Raw genomic sequence first — 20,227 nt, 5'->3', positions numbered from 1 at the left:
CTGTTTTCTCTACACTCCCTGCTTTCTCTACACTACCTGCCCCTCCACCTATTTTCATATCAACCACAAACTTGGCCACAAAGACTTCCAACTCATTAATATACAAAGGCGAGGACTATTCATTGGAGCTCAGAAGAGTGACCTCACAGAGGTGTGTAAAATCAAGAGGAGCATAGACAGAGTGAATGCATATCATCGTTGGGGAATCGAGAACGAGAGGACACAGGATTATGGCGAGAAGGGAACACACTTAAGAGGAACCTGAGGGGCAATCTTTTCATAACAGAGGGTGATTCATTTATGGATTGGGCTGTCAGAGGAAGTGGTTGAAGCAGCTACAATAACCTTTACAGAATATTTGGACAAGTACATGGAATGGAAAGGTTGAGAGAGACTTGGGCCAAATGCAGGCAAATGGCACAAGCTTAGATGGTCAATATGGATGAGTTGGGCCGAAGGGCCTGTTTCTGTGCTGATGACTCTGTGACTCGAAGTTGTTGTACTTTAAAGTTGTATCGAGTGTAGAGGATGGGAGGTCATGTTTCAGTTGTACAAGACACTGGTGAGGCCACACTTGGAGTATTGTGGTTCAGTTTTGGTCACCCTGTTATGTTCAACATGAGGTGTACAAGATCATGAGAGGAACAGATCAGGTAAATACACAGAGTCTTTTACCCAGAGTAAGGAGAAGAAAGAGCCACAGGGTATAGGATTCAGGTGAGAGGGGAAAGACTTAATAGGAACCTGAGGGGCAACTTTTTTTACACAAAGGGTGGTGGGTGTACGGAACGAACTGCCGGAGGAGGTAGTTGAGGCAGGTACTATCATCACATTTGAAAAACATTTCGGCAGGTACATGGATAGAACAGGTTTAGAGGGATATGGGTCAAACGCAGGCAGATGGGACATGTTGGTCAGTGTGGGCTGAAGGGCCTGTTTCCACGCTGTGGGCCTCTATGACTATTTAACAGCAGAACAACACCAGTGCCCCAGGGAGGTGAAGGCCAAATGTCACCTCAGCCCTCGTATCCGTGTCACACACAGTCTAAAGTAGTTGTAACGTCCATGTTGTTGGTGATCACCACAGTAGACGGGGTTGGTGGAGGGGTGGCGGATTGGGGCTAAAGCTTGAAAAGCCACAAAATATTTTCACATTAGCTGCCTGTGCAGTTATTAAGGCCGTGAGTTTTATGCTTGAGTTCAGTGCAAAACTCCAGGCATGAGGGTTAGCGTGAGATTTACGGCAGGTTTGTCGTAGAAGGAGACAGAAAGGCCTCCCTCAGACAGCGGAGGAGTTGCTGCCTCACAGCGGCAGAGACCCAGGTTCGATCCCGACTACAGGTGCTGTCTGTACGGAGTTTGTACGTTCTCCCTGTGACCACGTGGGTTTTGGCCGGGTGCTCCGGTTACCTCCCACACTCCAAAGATGTGCAGGTTTGTAGGTTAATTGGCTTCTGTAAAAATTGTAAATTGTCCCTAGTGTGTAGGATGGCACTTGTGTACGGGGAGATTGCTGGTCGGAGTGGACTCAGTGGGCCATTTAAAAAACATTTGGACAGATGTATGGAATGGAAGGGTTTGGATGGAGATGGAGGGATGCGAAAGGGCCTGTTTTCACGCTGTACCTCTAGTCTAAAGACAGGTAATCCCATTGAAATATATAATATGTCTATGGGGAGTGTCAGGTAGATTAATGGTTGCAGGAAGGAACTACAGATGCTGGTTTACATCAAAGATAGGCACAAAATGCTGGAGTAACTCAACAAGACAGGCAGCATCTCTGGAGAGAAGGAATGAATGACATTTCGGGTCGAGACCTGAACTTCAAATAGCCCTTGCTTCTCCTCTCTCTCCATTCCCTCCCCCTTCCCAGTTCTCCCACCAGCCTTACTGTCGCCAACTACATTCTATCTTTGTCCCGTGACATCAGTCTGAAGAAGGGCCTCAACCCGAAACGTCACCCATTCCTTCCCTCCAGAGATGCTGCCTGTCCCGCTGAGTTACTCCAGCATTTTGTGTCCATCTTCAATTTAAACCAGCATCTGCTGTTCTTTCTGACACCTACTTTTAAGGCTGATGTTTTCCTGACTTGGGACCAGAATCAAATGAGGAGCTCAGGACTGAGATGAGAAGACCTTTCTTCAGCCAAGGGAAGGTGAACCTTTGAAGTTCTCCACTGCGGAGGCTCAGGTGCCAAATATATCCCTGCACTTACAAGAACTGGACTTTAAAATGGTGTCAACCTTGCAATTCTGTATTCTGTCTCAGTGCACTGCTGCTATATGCTTGTACCGTATCTGAGATGCTTATCTAAGACAATAGACAATAGGTGCAGGAATAGGCCATCCGGCCCTTCGAGCCAGCACCGCCATTCATTGTGATCATGGTTGATCATCCCCAATCAGTACCCCGTTCCTGCCTTCTCCCCTTATCCCCTGACTCAGCTATCTATAAGATCCCTATCTAGTTCTCTCTTGAAAGTATCCAGAGAACCGGCCTCCACTGCCCTCTGAGGCAGAAAATTCCACAGACTCACCACTCTCTGTGTGAAAAAGTGTTTCCTCATCTCCGTTCTAAATGGCTTACTCCTTATTCTTAAACTGTGGCCCCTGGTTCTGGACTCCCCCAACATCGGGAACATGTTTCCTGCCTCTAGCGTGTCCAAGCCCTTAACAATCTTATATGTTTCAATGAGTTTACCTCTCATCCTTCTAAACTCCAGAGTGTACATGCCCAACTTCTCCATTCTCTCAGCATATGACAGTCCTGCCATCCCGGGAATTAACCTTGTAAACCTACGCTGCACTCCCTCAATTGCAAGAATATTATGCTTGTGCACAGTGCTGATATACAGTGATACTTGTACTGAAATGGAAACAAAAATGAATTTCACTGTGTAACACCTCGGTACATGCGGCAGATAAAGTACCAGAACATATATTCAGAACCAAAATTGGTAGATTTTTGGATGTTTGTGAAATCGAGCGATACAGGACCAGTACAGGAAAGTGGGGCTGAGGTAAAAGATCATAATCGTATTGAACAGTGGAGAAGGCTCGATGGGCTGAATGGCCTATTCCTGCTGCTTATATTCCCAACTTCCAAACATCAACCACTGTGTAAAATAAAACTTGCCTTTGAAAATTTCCTTCAAAACTCCTTCCTCTCCCCTCATGTTTTGATACCCACTGCCACAAAATAAGATTTTGACTATTTACCCACTCAGTCAGGATAGTCCGTACCTGGAATGAGCTGGTATAGGAAGCTAGAGGAACGGATGCAATTATGGCTTTTAAAAGATATTTGGACAGATGTATGGGAGGGTTTGGAGGGAGATGGGAGTGGATGCGAAAGTGGGACAACATCGAACCCGTGCAAGACAAGACACTAAGTGCTGGAGTAACTCCACGGGTCGGGCAGCATCTCTGGAGAACATGGAGAGGTGACATTTCAGATCGAGACCTTTCTTCAGTCTAACTGTTCACTAGCTTGAACGGTTGATCGATGTTAAAGACATAGAATGATGCAGCGTGGAAACAGGCCCTTCAGCCCAACTTGCCCATACTGGCCAACGTGTCCCATCTGCACTAGTCCCACCTGCCTGCGTTTGGCCCATATCTCTCCAAATCTGTCCTATCCATGTTGCTGTGGGCTCGGTGGGCCGAAGGGCCTGTTTCAGTGCTGTATTTCTAAACAAATCCTAACTGTGGAACGTCCTGAGGTGGATTCTTGGGATGGCTTCCCTTGATAGAGCGAGCTTGGGTCAGTCAGTGTGGAGGCTGCATTCTGATCTTGCGGATCACTGCAGCGTTTAGGTCCGCCTGGCCGATGGCCAGCAGAGGCCGGTGTCCGTCAGGCAGGGCAGCTCCGACAAGCAGCAACAGCTGCTTCACCCACACGCATGGTCCGAGAACACACTGGCCGAGTCAGCAATATATTTATCGTTCAATGAGACGGCCGGCTCGACTTACTTCATGAAACCCACTAGCAGTGATGGACAAGCATCCCAGCAATGCTCTGGACTCACTTGCTGCTATTAGATGTCTGATTATTTTGGCTTATGTGATGTGGAAGTGGGCTCTAGAGAGTGTTTAGAGTGTAAAGACACAACATGTTAACAGGCCCGTTGAACCACCAAGGCCACACTGACCATCGATCACCCGTTCATAGAAACATAGAAACATAGAAAATAGGTGCAGGAGGAGGCCATTCGGCCCTTCGAGCCAGCACCGACATTTATTGTGATCATGGCTGATCGTCCCCTATCAATGACCCGTGCCTGCCTTCTCCCCATATCCCTTGACTCCACTAGCCCCTAGAGCTCTATCTAACTCTCTCTTGAATCCATCCAGTGATTTGGCCTCCACTGCGCTCTGTGGCAGGGAATTCCATCAATTCACAACTCACACAGCAGTTCACACTGCTATCTCACTTTCCCATCCACGCCCTACACACCCAGGGGGTACGTGGGCCATTCGCGGGTCCATTCGCGGGCAGTCGATGGCCGCACAGCGATCGGCTGCCTGCCCCTTTTCCGGGGTTACGTCCGTGCACGCGTGTCCCTGGAGAGGGAACGCGCGGTGTCCACGGGGACTCTGGAGGCCTTCCGTGAGCGCTGGTCACCGCGGGAGGTCAAATGTATTGTTGATAAAAATATTAATACTGTGCAACGAAATTCCATTGCATCTCCTTCGGCTTAAAAAGAACAAACACAACAGCCATTGACACATATACACAAAAGCAGTAAAAAAAATAATAAATAGGTATTAAAAATATTTAAAAAGAATATTTCGCATTATCTTGCACCCCGAATTATATAGTGCTTCCCCAGTGTTCTCTGTTAGAATTAAGTTCTTTTATCGCACATGGGTAGAAACTATTTTTTAGTCTACCAGTGCGAGCCTTCAGAGACCTGTATCGCCTCCCAGAGGGTAGCAGAGTGAAAAGGTGGTTGGCAGGGTGGGATGTGTCCTGCTTGATGTTTGTGGCCCGGCGCAAGCATCGGGCCCTGTATATGTCATCCAGGGAGGGTAGTTGAGCGTTTGTGATGCTCTGTGCAGTTTTTATAACTCTCTGCAGCTTAGTTTGTAAAATGCCAATATAGGCATTCTTTGATCGTGTTACTACTTTGTATTTTTGTTTGTTCTGCATAAAAGCATTTTGTATGGGGAAAATAAAAAAAAAGGGGTACGTGGGTTTCCTCCGGGTGCCCTGGCTTCCTTCCACTTCCCAAAGACGTACATACGGGTTTGCAGGTTGATTGGCTGCTGTAAGTTGCCTCTGGCGCCTGTGGAGTGAACGGGAAAGTGGGATAACATAGAACTAGTGTCTCCACACAGAGGCGTTGGCTTTCATTACCTTTCAGGGTGAAACACGGAACTGCAGATGCCGGTTTACACAAAAGGACACAAAGTGCTGGAGTAACTCAGTGGGTCAGGCAGTATCTCTAGAGTACATGAGTCAGACACAATTCAGGTGGGACCTTTCTTCAGACTGCCAAAACGTCACTGATCCACGTTCTCCAGAGATGCTGCCTGACCCGCTGGGTTACTCCAGATGTCCATTCAGGTGTTGGTTGCTTTGCCGATTTGCTTCTTCCGTTGTTTTGTTGCCTGGTTTTGCAACGTTGACCCGCGTTTCCTCTCCTTCCAGATAAGCCCAGGCAGCAAGGCAGCCCTGGCCAACATCAACCAAGGAGATACCATCGTGGCCATTGATGGAGTCAGCACTGAGGGCATGACCCACCTGGATTGCCAGAACAAGATCAAGTCAGCCATCTACACAATGAACCTGAGCCTCCAGAAGTAGGTGCCCACTTGTTGCTGTGTTGTAACTGGGTGGGGAACCAAGTTGCTATTCACAAGTTCATATTGCATTTTTCGTTTAGTTTTTATCTTTATTCGGCCCAACAAGTCCGCACCGACCAGCAACCCCCGCACACTAACACTAACCTACACTCGGGACATAGAAACATAGAAAATAGGTGCAGCCATTCGGCCCTTCGAGCCTGCACCTCCATTCAATATGATCATGGCTGATCATCCAACTCAGTATCCCATACCTGCCTTGTCTCCATACCCCCTGATCCCTTTAGCCACAAGGGCCACATCTAACTCCCTCTTAAATATAGCCAATTAACTGGCCTCAACTACCTTCTGTGGTAGAGAATTCCACAGATTCACCACTCTCTGTGTAAAAAATGATTTTCTCATCTCGGTCCTAAAAGACTTCTCTCTTATCCTTAAACTGTGACCCCTTGTTCTGGACTTCCCCAACATCGGGAATAATTTTCCTGCATCTAGCCTGTCCAACCCCTTAAGAATTTTTGTACGTTTCTATAAGATCCCCCCTCAATCTTCTAAATTTTATTTTACAATTATACCAAGCCAATTAATCCGACAAACTTGTACATCTTTGGAGTGTGGGAGGAATCCGAAGTTCTCAGAGAAAACTCACGGAGGTCATGGGGAGAACATGCAAACTCCGTACAGACAGGCACCCGTAGCCAGGATCGAACCTGGGACTCTGGCGCTGTAAGTGCTGTAAGGCAATAACTCTACCCCTGCACCACCGTGCCACTCAAGGACATTGGAGCAGAATAAGGCCATTTGGCCCATCGAGTCTGCTCCGCCATTCCATCATAGGCGATCTATTTTAATCTATCAACCCCATTCTCCTGCCTTCTCCCCCTAACCTTTGACACCCGTACTAAACAAGAACTTGCCAATCGCCGCTTTAAATCTACCCACTGACTTGACCTCCACGACCATCTGTGGCAATGAATTACACAGACTCACCAGCATCCTCTAAATCTTCTTTGCACGTCTTCCAGCTTAATGGCATCTTTCCTGTAGGGGGTGGGTGATCAAAACTGAACACAATAGTCCAAATGTGGCCTCACCTGCGTCTTGTACAACTGGGACGTTACGTGCCAACCTCTTTACTCAACGCCGCAACTGTTGATGACCAACGTGCCAAAAGCTGCCCTCTCCACCCTGTCTCCATGCTACTCTATATTCAGACAACTAGCTACTTGCATTCCGAGACCCCTCTGACCACAACATTCCCCAGGGATTGTGACCATTAACTGTGAAGGTCCTGCCTTCCCTGGCCTGCCTTCCCAAAGTGTAACTCCTTGCACGCATCTGACTTAAACTACATTTGCCGTTCCTCAGCCCACTGGTCATGCCCCCTCTGGGTGTCTGCTGCTGCCCGCGCCCCTCAAGTAAATATAATGAAGCGTAGTGCAAAATGACAAGCCCACCCACCAGGAGTTAAATAGCCATTTAGAAAATTGAGATATTTACAGCTGCTCTGCTCTGCAGCCATGGAACAAATTAGCTTGTGCATATTTAATCTTTACCCATGAAGTAATTGGATCACGAGCATCTCGTGGAACCTGACTGTCTTTGCCAGAACATCGATTTACCTGGCGCAGCATGTTTTATGTAAAGCCATTTTGTCTTCAGACCCTGAGGTGTACCTGTCAATTGGGGGGGACATGAGGGGTGCGGGGCAGGGAGAGCCTTCAGCCAACAGGACTCCGATGTGTAGTACACAACTACAGTTGCTGGCTTACACCGACTGTCTGAAGCAGGGGCGGAAAACCCTTGGGGGGGGGGGCAGAGGGGACACGTCCCCCCCATGTTTTGAGAGGTGAGGGACCTCCCCCCCCAAGTTTTTGTGATCCCGATTTTAAAATCTCCGCTTCTAGCGCTGGATTGAGCCGAAAAAAGCCTCGCGAGTGTGTATGCATGCGCGCGTGGCCGCCAAAAAACTGTGTCCCCCGTCCCCTCCATGTTTTGATAGCGAGTTCCGCTCTTGGTCTGAAGAAGAGTCTAACCCGAAACGTCACCCATTCCTTCTCTCCAGAGATGCTGTCCGACCCGCTGAGTTACTCCAGTATTTTGTGTCTATAACATGACTGGTCGTTAGGATGATTGATTCATTTAGTTTGGTTCAGAGATTCGGCCCACTGAGTCTAAACCAACCAGCCATCACCTATACATTAGTTCTATCCTACACACTAGAAGCCAATTCATCTTCACTCCTGCACGTCTTTGGAAGTTGGGAGGAAACCGGAGCGCCCTGAAAAAAACTCACGGGGTCACGGGGAGAACATACAAACTCCGTACAGACGGCACCCGTAGTCAGGATCGAACCCGGGTCTCTGGCGCTGTGAGGCAGTAACTCTATCGCTGCGCCACCGCAATAAACCGGAAACATCAACTATCGAGTCTGATGAAGGGTCTCGACCCAAAACGTCACCCATCCCTTTTCTCCAGAGATGCTGTCTGACCCGTAGAAACGAGCCCTTCGGCCCACCTAGTCGCCTCCAACCAACTCCCCCTCCGCCTGTACACTAGTCCTATGTTATCCCAGTTTCACATCCCTTGGGCCAGTCTACCCATTAGGGCAATGTTCAGATGGCCAATTAACCTACAAACCTGTACGTTTTTGGAGTGTTGGAGGAAACCGTGCACCCGGAGAAAACCCACGTGGTCACAGGGAGAAAGTGTGTACAGACAGCACCCGTACTATGAACTGTCAGCTTTACTACAGATTTTCACCACTTGAAATCCTGCGCACTCTCTAGTTCCTTATTAGCATAATTAGAATAATAATCACCAATATCAATACGTTCTTAAAACCACTAATATCCAATAAAAACTACATGCTATTCAATCCTCTATTTACATTTAATCTTCATAAGGATAATTCTCTAGGTTCTTGTGCTGTTCCTTTATAGTCAGCTGACTCAAGGTCACTAGCTGCACGTTATTTTAACTTTTATTAAAAGATTTTGGAGTATTTTTAAGGCACAGATTGACAGATTCTTGATTAGTACGGGTGTCAGGCATTATGGGGAGCGGGCAGGAGAATGGGGTTAGGAGGAAGAGATAGATCAGCGGGGTAGACTTGATGGGCCGAATGGTCTAATACTGCTCACCTCTGCAAGGCCGTGCGTCCACCAGTACCGCTACAGCAGTGACACACCGGGACGTTTCCACACGTGGGAGAGTCTAGGACTAGAGGTCACAGCCTCTGAATTAAAGGGCGTTCTTTTAGAAAGGGGATGAGGAGGAATTTCTTTAGTCAGAGGGTGGTGAATCTGTGGAATTCTTTGTCATAGAAGGCTGTAGAGGACAAGAGAATGGACATTTTTAAGGCGGAGATAGATAGATTCTTGATGAGTACGCGTGTCAGGGGTTATGGGGAGAAGGCAGGAGGGAGAGATAGATCAACCATGATTGAATGGCCGGGTGGACTTGATGGGCCGAATGGTCCAAGTCTGCTCCTACAACCGATGAACTTATGAACTTTTGACTCCCACCGCTGGGACTCAATGGGTCAACAGCACAATGTCTGCGCGTAAGGCTGATGTAATTCGGCCAATTGAGGATGAAAAGCGGCAGAACAGTGATTTGTTGCTTTAACATTTCGGGGAAGATGATGAACTTTGATTGTTGCGATTGTGTGCTAGACATCGGAGTCTGCTCATATCACCGCTTCATGTCCAATCAACTCTCCGTTGGGCTTTGAAGCTGATCCTCCCTTTGATGCCGTGTGGCTTTGTCTGCTCGCTGGCTTGGAGCCTGATTGTGTAAACCAGGTCACAGGACGTTGGTGAGGCCACATTTAGACTATTGTTCAGTTCAGTTTCTGATCACCCTGCTATAAGAAAGATGCTCTTCCACAGTTTTCAAGAGAGAGTTAAGGCCCTGTCCCGCAATGTGAGTTTACCCAAGAGCTCTCCCGAGTTAAAAAAGAAATCAAACTCATGGTAAATACGTAGAATGTACGTAGCGGGTACGTTGGAGCTCGTGGATGTCTCGTAGCGGCTCATAACGCTAACGGCAGGTACTCGGGAAACGCGGGAACTCGTGAAGTTTTTTCAACAGTGTGAAAAATTTCCAAGAGTAAAAAAATACTTGTGATGAAGTGCCACGAGTTTGATTTTTTTTTTAAACTCGGGAGAGCTCTTGGGTGAACTCAGATCGTGGGGCAGGTGCTTTAGATTTAAAATTCTTAAGGGATAAAATTCTTCAGGGATTGGACAAGCTAGATGCAGGAAAAATGTTCCTGATGTTGGGGGAGTCCAGAACCAGGGGTCACAGTTTAAGAATAAGGACATTTTTGACCGAGATGAGGAAAAACATTTTCACCCAGAGAGTTGTAAATCTGTGGAATTCTCTGCCACAGAAGGCAGTGGAGGCCAATTCACTGGATGTTTTCAAGAGAGAGTTAGGGCTAACAAAATCAAGGGATATGGGGAGAAAGCAGGAACGGGGTACTGATTTTGGATGATCAGCCATGATCATATTGAATGGCAGTGCTGGCACGAAGGGCCAAATGGCCTACTCCTGCACCTATTTTGTATGTTTCTATGAGAGGAGCGTGCAGTAGGTCCTAGCCTTTCCCGTTATGGGAAGTGATCACGTTCCCAGCCGCCGCAGAGGAAGATTTGGAGCAATGCTCTGCCTCCGTTCATAGTCTGGGAGAAGCAGAGGCTTCTTCCAACCAGAGAAGAAGGACCTGTTTTCGACACAAAGTGCTGGAGTAACTTAGCGGCTCAGGCAGCATCTCTGGGGAACATGGATAGGTGAATATTCAAGTCGGGACCTTTCTTCAGACTTGGGAGACCCCTTTGCCGAAGTGGTCCTGTGTTGACTGGTGTCCAAAGCCTGTTCAATGACCTTGTAATTGGAGTTGAACGTTTCTCTCACTAATAGTCAGGGGCTTCCATCTGAGCGCAGGTTGTAATGATGTAAACAGAGGCCTGGGGAGCAGGAGTAGGCCACTCAGCCCCTTGAGCTTTCTCCTCGGGTCTGGCAGCATCTGTGGAGAACATGGTGGTGCAGCGGTAGAGTTGCTGCCTTAGGGCGCCAGGTACCCGGGTTCGATCCTGACTACAGGGTGCTGTCTCTATGGAGTTTGTACGTTCTCCCCATGACCTGCTTGGGTTTTCACCGGGATCTCCAGTTTCCTCCCACACTCCAAAGACGAGCAGGTTTGTAGGTTAAGTGGCTTGGTGTCATTGTAAATTGTCCCTAGAGTGTGTAGGATAGTGTTAGTGTGCGGGGATCGCAGGTCGGCGCGGACTAGGTGGGCCGAAGGGCCTGTTTCCGCACTGTATCTCTAAACTAAACCTAACCTGGATAGGTGATGTTTAGGGTTGAGACCCTTCTTCAGGCATTTTGTGTCTATCCTCGATTTAAACCAGCATCTGCAATTCCTTCCTACATAAGAAGGGCTTGTGTACGGTTTTAAGTGAAACATTCTGATGGGAAGTGAATGGATTTGTTTTGCAGATCCAGGCGCCCGGGACCTGTTCCCACCGCTGCTCTGAGAATGGATTCTCCCATGCCAGTGATCCCACATCAGAAGGTAAGACCAGTCCCACCCTATACAGATCCCATCACCTCTGCAGTTATCCAGCTCTCTGAGCGGGTTCCTGATCAACGTCTCGGTAACTACTGGTGGTCCGCTGATGCTCTCCAGCGCTGTACTGGCAATGTGACTGGGAAGCAAGTCTTTCACTTTCTACAGCTAACGTGGGCTCTTCCCGGACAAGGATCTCCGCGAGGGGACACTCCGCTTACCTTCGCCCGTCGTTGAGGCAGCACTTCCCAGTGGCCGGAAGAGTGCTGCTCCCATTAAACTTCCAGCTGCCGAGGTTGCAGCTGTGGATCTACTGCAACATCTGGCAGTAGAACAGCAAAGTGTTGAAACTCTCAGCGTTGCCTGAGGAAACCTGACCTGCCCTTCTGGAAACCTCACAGCTAAAGATCTCACAAGTTTAGTTTAGTTTAGAGATACAGCGCGGGAACAGGCCCTTCGGCCCACCGAGTCCGCGCCGACCAGCGATCCCCGCACATTAACACTATCCTACACACACACTAGGGACAATTTACATTTATACCAAGCCAATTAACCTGCAAACCTGTACGTCTTTGGAGTGTGTGAGGAAACTGAAGATCTCGGAGAAAACCCACGCAAGTCACGGGGAGAACGTACAAACGTACAAACTCCATACAGACAGCACCCATAGTCAGGATCGAACCCAGGTCTCGGGCGCTGTGTGGCAGCATCTCTCCCACTGCGCCACCGTTCCGCCCCAAAAGTTCATAAAATTCATAGGAGCACGATGAGGCCATTCGGCCCACTCCCCCAGCTTTACAATCCCCCAATACAATCAATCAGGAGAAGGGTCCCAACCAGTAACGTCACCTGTCTGTGTTCTCTAGAGATGCTGCCTGACACGCTGAGTTACTCCACCACTTTGTCAGGGTGTAAACCACCATCTGCTTTTAAAATCCAAAGTTTATGAACGAGTTTCTGCCCAGTGTAACGTTGCCCCTGTGTTGGGTTTTATTTGCCTAGAACTCCTTTAAAAGCTGATGATGCAGGCTGTTAATGCAACTGGTGGAAATCAAATATGACCAGATGATTGGGCTAATCCCTTAATCCTGTCAAATTAACAAAATCATTGCATGCAGTTTATTACAGAGACACAGAGATTTGTACAGGCGCGTGCATGTATAGAGGCACACACAGATGTCTGAAAGCCTGCACGCGTATATGCATCCGTGTACATGCACGCCACACACACCGACACATGCATGTGTTCAGATGCGAGTACACACACAAACACACGCGCACACACACACACGCACACACACACACGCGCACACACACAGACGCGCACACACACACGCGCACACACACACACGCGCACACACACACACGCGCACACACACACACGCGCACACACACACACACACACACACGCGCACACACACACGCACACACACACACACGCACACACGCAGACGCGCACACACGCGCACGCACACACACACGCGCACACACACGCACACACACACGCAGACACACACACGCACACACACACACACCACACACCACACACACACACACACACACACACACACACACACACACACACACACACACACGCTCACACACACACGCTCACACACACACACACGCTCACACACACACGCTCACACACACACACACGCTCACACACACGCGCGCGCGCGCACACACACACACACACACACACACACACACACACACACACACACAAGTACAGATAAAGACACACACTTTTTTGTCTGTTTTTTTTTCTTTCTTTTTGTTCCTTTGTCATGTTTTAGTTAATTCTGTTTTATTAAGTTGTGTATGTGTGTGGGTGGGGTGGGAGAAACATGTTTTGGTCTCTTCCTTCGGGGGATGCGACTTTTTTCTGTCATATTCCCCGTCCCCGTCTCCGTCTGCGCCGAGGCCTAATGGCGGAGCTGGCGGCCCTGGAGCTGTGGCGGCGGCAACGGAGACCCGACTCGGCCCCGGAGCTGTGGCGGCGGCAGCGACCACCCGCGGAGTTTGAACCGGCCCGTTCGCGGAGCACGGTTGAGCCGCGGGATTTACCATCACCCGGTGGGGTCACAACATCTGGAGCCTGGATCGCCTTGGCGCAGAGGGAGAACAAAGAGGGAAGAGACAGAGACTTTAAGATTTTGCCTTCCACCACAGTGAGGAGGTGTTTGGTGAACTCACTGTGGTGGATGTTAAATTTGTGTTGATTGTGTGTTTTTGTCATTTTTTATTATATGTATGACTGCAGGGAAACGCAATTTCGTTCAGACCGAAAGGTCTGAATGACAATAAACAAATCTAATCTAATCTAATCTAACACACTCACAGACACACACGCACACACACACACACATACAAGTACAGATACACACACACACACACACACACACACACACACACACACACACACACACACACACACTCACACTCACACTCACACTCACAAGTACAGATACACACACACACACACACACACACACACACACACACACACACACACACACACACACACACACACACACTCACACACATTCCCAGGCTTTAGAGGAGGACTATTGAGTACGTGGCGGGGAGGATTATTTGCCTAATGTGGCTGGATAGCTGATAACAGACTTGTGAATGCAGCCTAATCCACTCCACCAGATGCCAGGATTAGTCTGTCCCTGCAGACACGAACAACTTAATTCATGCCACTCATTCTCCATCAAACCCACGCAGGTCACAGGGGGAACGTAACAAACTCATACAGGCAGCACCCGCAGTCAGGATCGAACCGCCGTCTCTGGCGCTGTTAGGCAGCAGCTCCACCGTGCCACCCCTCATCAGATGCACACTGATTGGAAATGTTAGCCAGTAAGGTCAACGTGGTACAGGTCACGGAGGAGGAGAGGTATGGGCCGATTCAGCATCAGGCGTTGAAGCCGTCTTCAGCTTTGAGACGCTTCCAAATTCTCCCAGGCTACTGTCTGTTGAGATGGCCTTCGTTTCGTAATGGGATATGGCAGTATCCGGAGTGAACGCCTGGATGGTTTAGGTGATGGGCTGGTGTTGTGCTTTGCCCGCTGATGTGCGTTGCGTAGGTTGTGATCAGTGACGGTTGCTTATGCCAGTGTGTGTGTGTGTGTGTGTGTGTGTGTGTGTGTGTGTGTGTGTGTGTGTGTGTGTGTGTGTGTGTGTGTGTGTGTGTGTGTGTGTGTGTGTGTGTGTCGTACGTGGCTGTGTGTTGTTGCAGGAGCCGGACCTGGAGAGCAGCCGCAGCCCTGGGAGCAGATACCAGACGTCGACCCCCGAGCAGCGGCCCAGCCTGGGGGTCCTGCCCGCCGACACCCCACGCCCGCCCAACGGCATCACCTGGGACTGGTCCGCTGCCAAGACCACCAACATCTCCTGCAGCTCACAGATGACCACTTCCTTCGGGCGAACATCTTCTGGGACCACCTCGATGTTCTCACCAGCCACCTCTCTGACCCCTGACCACTCACCTCAAGGAGGGGTCAGCCTCTCGGCGAGGGCCTCCGATGCATCTGGCGTTAAGTGTGTAACACCCACATCCGCCTCACGGGGGCAGTACAACAGCCCCATTGGTCTGTACTCAAAGGAGATCCTTGAGGAGATGAGGAGGCCCATTGGCCAGGAGGATGGCGGAGCGGGCAGGGTCTCCACGGGTGGACTGCTGCCAGGGTACGTACCACAAACCTCATCCCCGCCGTGTAGTGAAGGGGACGGGTATTCTGTAGGGGAACCTCTCACTGAGCAGCCTCCTGAGCAGTCTGTAATGGCCAGCCCCATTGCATCCCCTTGCTATCCAGTGACTACCCACCAAAGACATAACCTCATCAAGCCTTCCGACTTGCTGTCCTCGCCTCCTAACATGGTACAAGAGGCTCTGCCTCGTCAACTCTGGGATCTAGGAGAAGGTTGAATCTCTGGGATCTGGGAGAACATTGCAATCTCTGGGTAGACAAAAGTGCTGGAGAAACTCAGCGGGTGCAGCAGCATCTATGGAGCGAAGGAAATAGGCAACTTTCCGGGCCGAAACCCTTCTTCAGACGGGTTGCAATCTGGGGTCTTGGAGAAGGTCGAATCTCTGGGATCTGGGAGAACATTGCAATCCGGGATCTTTGCAAGCGTTGCACCCCTCTGGATTCCTGGAGAACATTGCCAAGCCCTGGGACGTCAGAGAACATTGAACCTCCTGCATCTTGGAGAACATTGGACCTCTGAGATCATGGAGAAGGTCGCCGCTGCCAGATTGTTGGAGAACATTGCGAACTTTGAAATCTTGGAGAAGATTGAAGAATCTGTGAGGCACCGCCCATTGTTGCGGGAACATGAGGATAGGGAGCATCGGGACCAGAGAATAACTGCAGGACAGTAGAAAGACACTGAGTCCATCTGTACTGCCCCAACAGAGCAATCCCATCCCTCCCCTTCCCCCATCAACCTGCAAATGATCTTCACTTGTATCTATCCAGTTCCTGCTGGTCAGCCCTGATGGAGGAGTAGGACTCTCGGCTCTTGGCCTTCCTCACCACCTTGAGCTCCAGGCTGGTTCACATCTCCATTCCATCTATTGCCCTTAGTTACGTATCTCCACGTTGGATCATTTCCACTGGTCCAACAAATAGTTTTCCACCCATTAGAATTTGGACTGTGGCACTGTCTCCAGAGATTAAACTAGGCATCTGAGATGGAGTCACCTCCTGACTGGGTCTACCAGAGGGTCTGGCCGTTGTTCCGATTGTCTGCTGCTGATTTTGCTGTTGCAGGTTTGCATCTGGTGCAAGAGTCGCACTCTGTGAATAAAATTGGCATTGCAGTAGTGTTTGGGCACGGTGGATAGACGCGGCTTCATGGCCTTTGACGCAGTTTGTAGTCATTGTATTGGCAGCAACCGCTTGTTCCAGCCTCTGGTGGAATCGGTAGCCAGTAGGACTGAAGGTGTGTGTTTATTGGGTTGAGTTTGCGATTCATTGCTTGTGCTAAAGGCATCGCCTGGCGACTGGGTGCGGGCACTTCCTCTCTGGTAACAAACAGATGATGAGATGGAAAGACACATACACCACGATTTTTACTTTAGTTTTTAGAGGTACAGTGGAAACAGGCCCTTTGGCCCACTGAGTCTGGGCCAACTTGGGACTTTTTTTAAATGGTGCCAACAGGTGCGTATGTGGTTTATTTAAAAATAATGTCATTGTTTGCAGTGCACACGAGGCAGCATAACACCATTGAACCATTGAGCATCACAATCCAGCATCCAGCATCACTAATACATCACTCCACTCTCTCTATCCACAATGCCCTGGCCGCAGGGGGCAGATTTGACCCGCCGGTCGGTGTGGAAGCTCCGATGAGGTTGAGATCAGCCGCCTCACCCGGCTTGGAAGCCACATTATCGGGGGGGGACTTCTGTTGGGGGGGGGAGGGGAGGTTCAGGTCTCTTGTGATTTTGACCGGGTTAAATGAGCTGCCGGACCACCAGTTGCTGGGAAATCGATGGCGGGCCTGTATTATCCACCAATCCGCCGCTGTGTTCTTTAACCTCTGGACATTGCCTTTGCCTCTGGGTGAGGCAGGAGCTGGAGGGGGCAATGGGAGGGGGTCTCATGCAGATGGGAACTACGTGAGTCTGCGTTACTCCTGACGTACCGCCACCTGACTTGGCAACTAAACCATCTTCTTTGAATCTTTTTCCCTCCGCAGATTATCAACACTTCAGCCAAGTTAGTGGGCAGCCTTCCTGTGGTAGTGTGTTGTGTGTTGTGCCCCAGGGCAGCACGAGGTGGCCCTGTCGCCCCAGCCTGCCCTGTCTCTCCCCGACCTGCCCTGTCTCTCCCCAACCTACCCTGTCTCTCCCTGACCTACCCTCTCTTCCTACCCCCCCCCGACCTGCCCTGTATCTGCCCCCGACCTGCCCTGTATCTGCCCCCGACCTGCCCTGTATCTGCCCCCGACCTGCCCTGTATCTCCCCGACCTGCCCTCTCTCTCCCCGACCTGCCCTCTCTCTCCCTGACCTGCCCTGTCTCTCCCCGACCTGCCCTCTCTCTGCCCGCCCTACCCTCTCTCTCCCCGACCTGCCCTCTCTCTCCCCGACCTGCCCTGTATCTGCCCTCGACCTGCCCTCTCTCTGCCCGCCCTACCCTCTCTCACCCCGACCTGCCCAGTCTCTCCCTGGCCTGCGTTGTTGTGCAGCATGCAGGTTGCAGTTGTACTTGCAGGCGTTGCGTTGCGTTGCGTTGCGTTGCGTACCTGCCTGTGTTCTTTAATCATTGGTGTTTTTCCTATTCTGCTGAATACTGTACATGCAAACTCCATGGCTTGGTTTAGCTTGGCTTAATTTTAGTATAGTCTAGTTTAGTCTAGTCTAGTCTGGTATAGTTTAGTTCAGTTCAGTGATGCAGCATTGAAACAGGCCCACCGAGTTCACTTTAGTTGACTTTAGATTAGTTTAGCTGTTCAGTTTAGTTGAATTTGGAGATACGGCGTGGAAACAGGCCCTTCGGCCCACTGAGTCTGCGACAGCCACCTGTACACTAGCACTATCCTACACAATGCGGAACGATTTACAGAAACCACTTAGCCTACAAACCCCGAACGATTTTGGAGTGTGGGAGTAAACCGGAGCACCCGAAGAAAACCTACGCGGTCACGGGGAGAACGTGCAAACTCCGTACAGACAGCACCCATAGTCAGGATGCAAATGTTAAAGGAATATTCAGTGGGGTCTGTGACATGGATATGGAGAAGAGTTAGCCTTGCAACAAACTCGCCAACTCGCTGCTTACAACTTCAGAGCTGCCCGCACAACCCCTGGTTGCATTAACAAAGCTGATTTTGAGCAGGCATAGAAACATAGAAAATAGGTGCAGGAGGAGGCCATTCGGCCCTTCGAGCCAGCACCGCCATTCATTGCGATCATGGCTGATCGTCCCCAATCAATAACCCGTGCCTGCCTTCTCCCCATATCCCTTGATTCCACTAGCCCCTAGAGCTCTGTCTAACTCTCTCTTAAATCTATCCAGTGATTTGGCCTCCACTGCCCTCTGTGGCAGGGAATTCCACAAATTCACAATTCCCAGGGTGAAAAAGTTTTTTCTCACCTCAGTCTTAAATGGCCTCCCCTTTATTCTAAGACTGTGGCCCCTGGTTCTGGACTCACCCAACATTGGGAACATGTTTCCTGCATCAAGCTTGTCCAGTCCTTTTATAATTTGATATGTTTCTATAAGATCCTCCCTCATCCTTCTAAACTCCTGTGAATACAAGCCTAGTCTTTTCAATCTTTCCTCATATGACAGTCGAGCCATCCCAGGGATCAATCTCGTGAACCTACGCTGCACTGCCTCAATCACAAGGATGTCCTTCCTCAAATTAGGAGACCAAAACTGTACACAATACTCCAGATGTGGTCTCACCAGAGCCCAATATTACTGCAGAAGAACCTCTTTACTCCAATACTGAAATCCTCTTGCTATGAAGGCCATCATTCTATTAGCTTTCTTCACTGCCTGCTGTACCTGCACGCCAACTTTCAGTGACCGGTGCAGGAAGGGATGAAGAGGGAAACTCGGTCGTTCAATGTTTGCTCAGGGATGATTGTGGGGGTCGGTGGGAGGGGGTGGGGGGGGTTTGTCGTGTGAACTGTGTGGAGTGCGGCGGTGTTGGTGCTGCATGCGGGGGTCGGGGGTCAGGTGTGTTTGGCTGTAATGGCGGGCGCTGCAATGCATGCTGGGAAATGCGGCATGGTTGTTGGCGCTGGTGCCGGGAGCAGTGCATGCTGCAGCAGCGGTCCGCGCAGGCCTGGAGCCGCACACGGGCGGGAACAAGGTGGGGAAGTGGCCGAGCTTCCGTTAAAATCCAAACCCACGTCTCCCGCGAACGGAAAAGCAGGAATATATCCCTCTCGCCAGTGGCAGCAGAGGGAAGCGTGGAGGCCAGGAACACTGGGCCTCCACAGTAACGTCACGGGCTTACAGCAGCTAGTTTAGTTTAGAGATACAGCACCGAAACAGGCCCTTCGGCCTACCGATTCCACGCCAACTACTGATCACCCCCTACACTAGCATCATCCTACACACACTAGGGACAATTTACAATTTATCTACCAACCTTGATGTCTTTGGAGTGTGGGAAGAAACTGGAGATCCCGGAGAAAGCCCATGCAGGTCACGGGGAGAACGTACAGACAGCACCCATAGTCAGGATTGACCCTGGGTCTCTGGCGCTGTAAGTGTTGTAAGGCAGCAACTCTACCGCTGCGCCACCATGCCAGCCTAAGGCTTCTGCAGCTACTGCCCTTCTGCCACTAACCCCTGAGCTTTCCCCCCGTACCGGCCACGCTTCACCCTCTGTTCCTCTCTCCCCGTGGACAGTAGCAACTATGTGGAGCGCTTCAACCCCAGTCTGCTGAAGGATTCGGTGATGTCCACACACAAGCCCATCGAAGTGAAGGGCCCGGGGGGGAAGGCCACCATCATCCATGCCCAGTACAACACTCCCATCAGCATGTACTCTCAAGATGCCATCATGGACGCCATCGCAGGCCAGGCTCACGCCAGGGGCAGCGACCTCTCCAGGTATGCCCGCTACTCCCCGAGTGCATGCAGGGGGAACATGCAACAATGGAAAGATGCAGCTCGGAAACAGGCCACTCGGCCCACTGAGTCCATGCTGACCAGCGATCGCACTACCTCCATGTTCTCCCACTTTTTCTCATCGACTCCCTGCACACCAGGGACACATTCACCCGCAAAACCGCACGTCTTTGGGATGTGGGAGGAAACCGGAGCGCCCGGATGAAACCCACGCTGTCACACGGGGGAGGGG

The 20,227-nt window shown here is 50.3% G+C and overlaps 1 protein-coding gene and 1 long non-coding RNA gene across 9 annotated transcripts in view; one reads left to right on the top strand and one right to left on the bottom strand.

Annotated features, from left to right (window-relative positions):
• The window catches only part of ldb3 (LIM domain binding 3), a 124,333-nt gene that overhangs the window by 43,907 nt on the left and 60,199 nt on the right, over positions 1 to 20,227 (top strand). For all 8 annotated transcript variants that reach the window (XM_033012666.1, XM_033012665.1, XM_033012661.1 and 5 more), the window contains exons 3-6: positions 5,653 to 5,804; positions 11,313 to 11,388; positions 17,104 to 17,123; positions 19,774 to 19,977. In XM_033012666.1, the coding sequence (XP_032868557.1) occupies positions 5,653 to 5,804; positions 11,313 to 11,388; positions 17,104 to 17,123; positions 19,774 to 19,977 (452 nt within the window). The remainder of the gene's footprint in view (positions 1 to 5,652; positions 5,805 to 11,312; positions 11,389 to 17,103; positions 17,124 to 19,773; positions 19,978 to 20,227) is intronic.
• Positions 1,011 to 20,217, bottom strand: LOC116966425. The gene is made up of 3 exons (XR_004410012.1): positions 20,208 to 20,217; positions 17,552 to 17,557; positions 1,011 to 1,045 (listed from the first exon to the last, which is right to left on the bottom strand). It is a non-coding gene; the product is annotated as an uncharacterized LOC116966425 (long non-coding RNA).

This window comes from Amblyraja radiata, chromosome 37 (assembly GCF_010909765.2).
Source record: "Amblyraja radiata isolate CabotCenter1 chromosome 37, sAmbRad1.1.pri, whole genome shotgun sequence".
NCBI classification, from domain to species: Eukaryota; Metazoa; Chordata; class Chondrichthyes; order Rajiformes; family Rajidae; genus Amblyraja; species Amblyraja radiata.
Note: the sequence above shows the minus strand (reverse complement) of the source record. Positions and strands in the feature narration are given on the sequence as shown.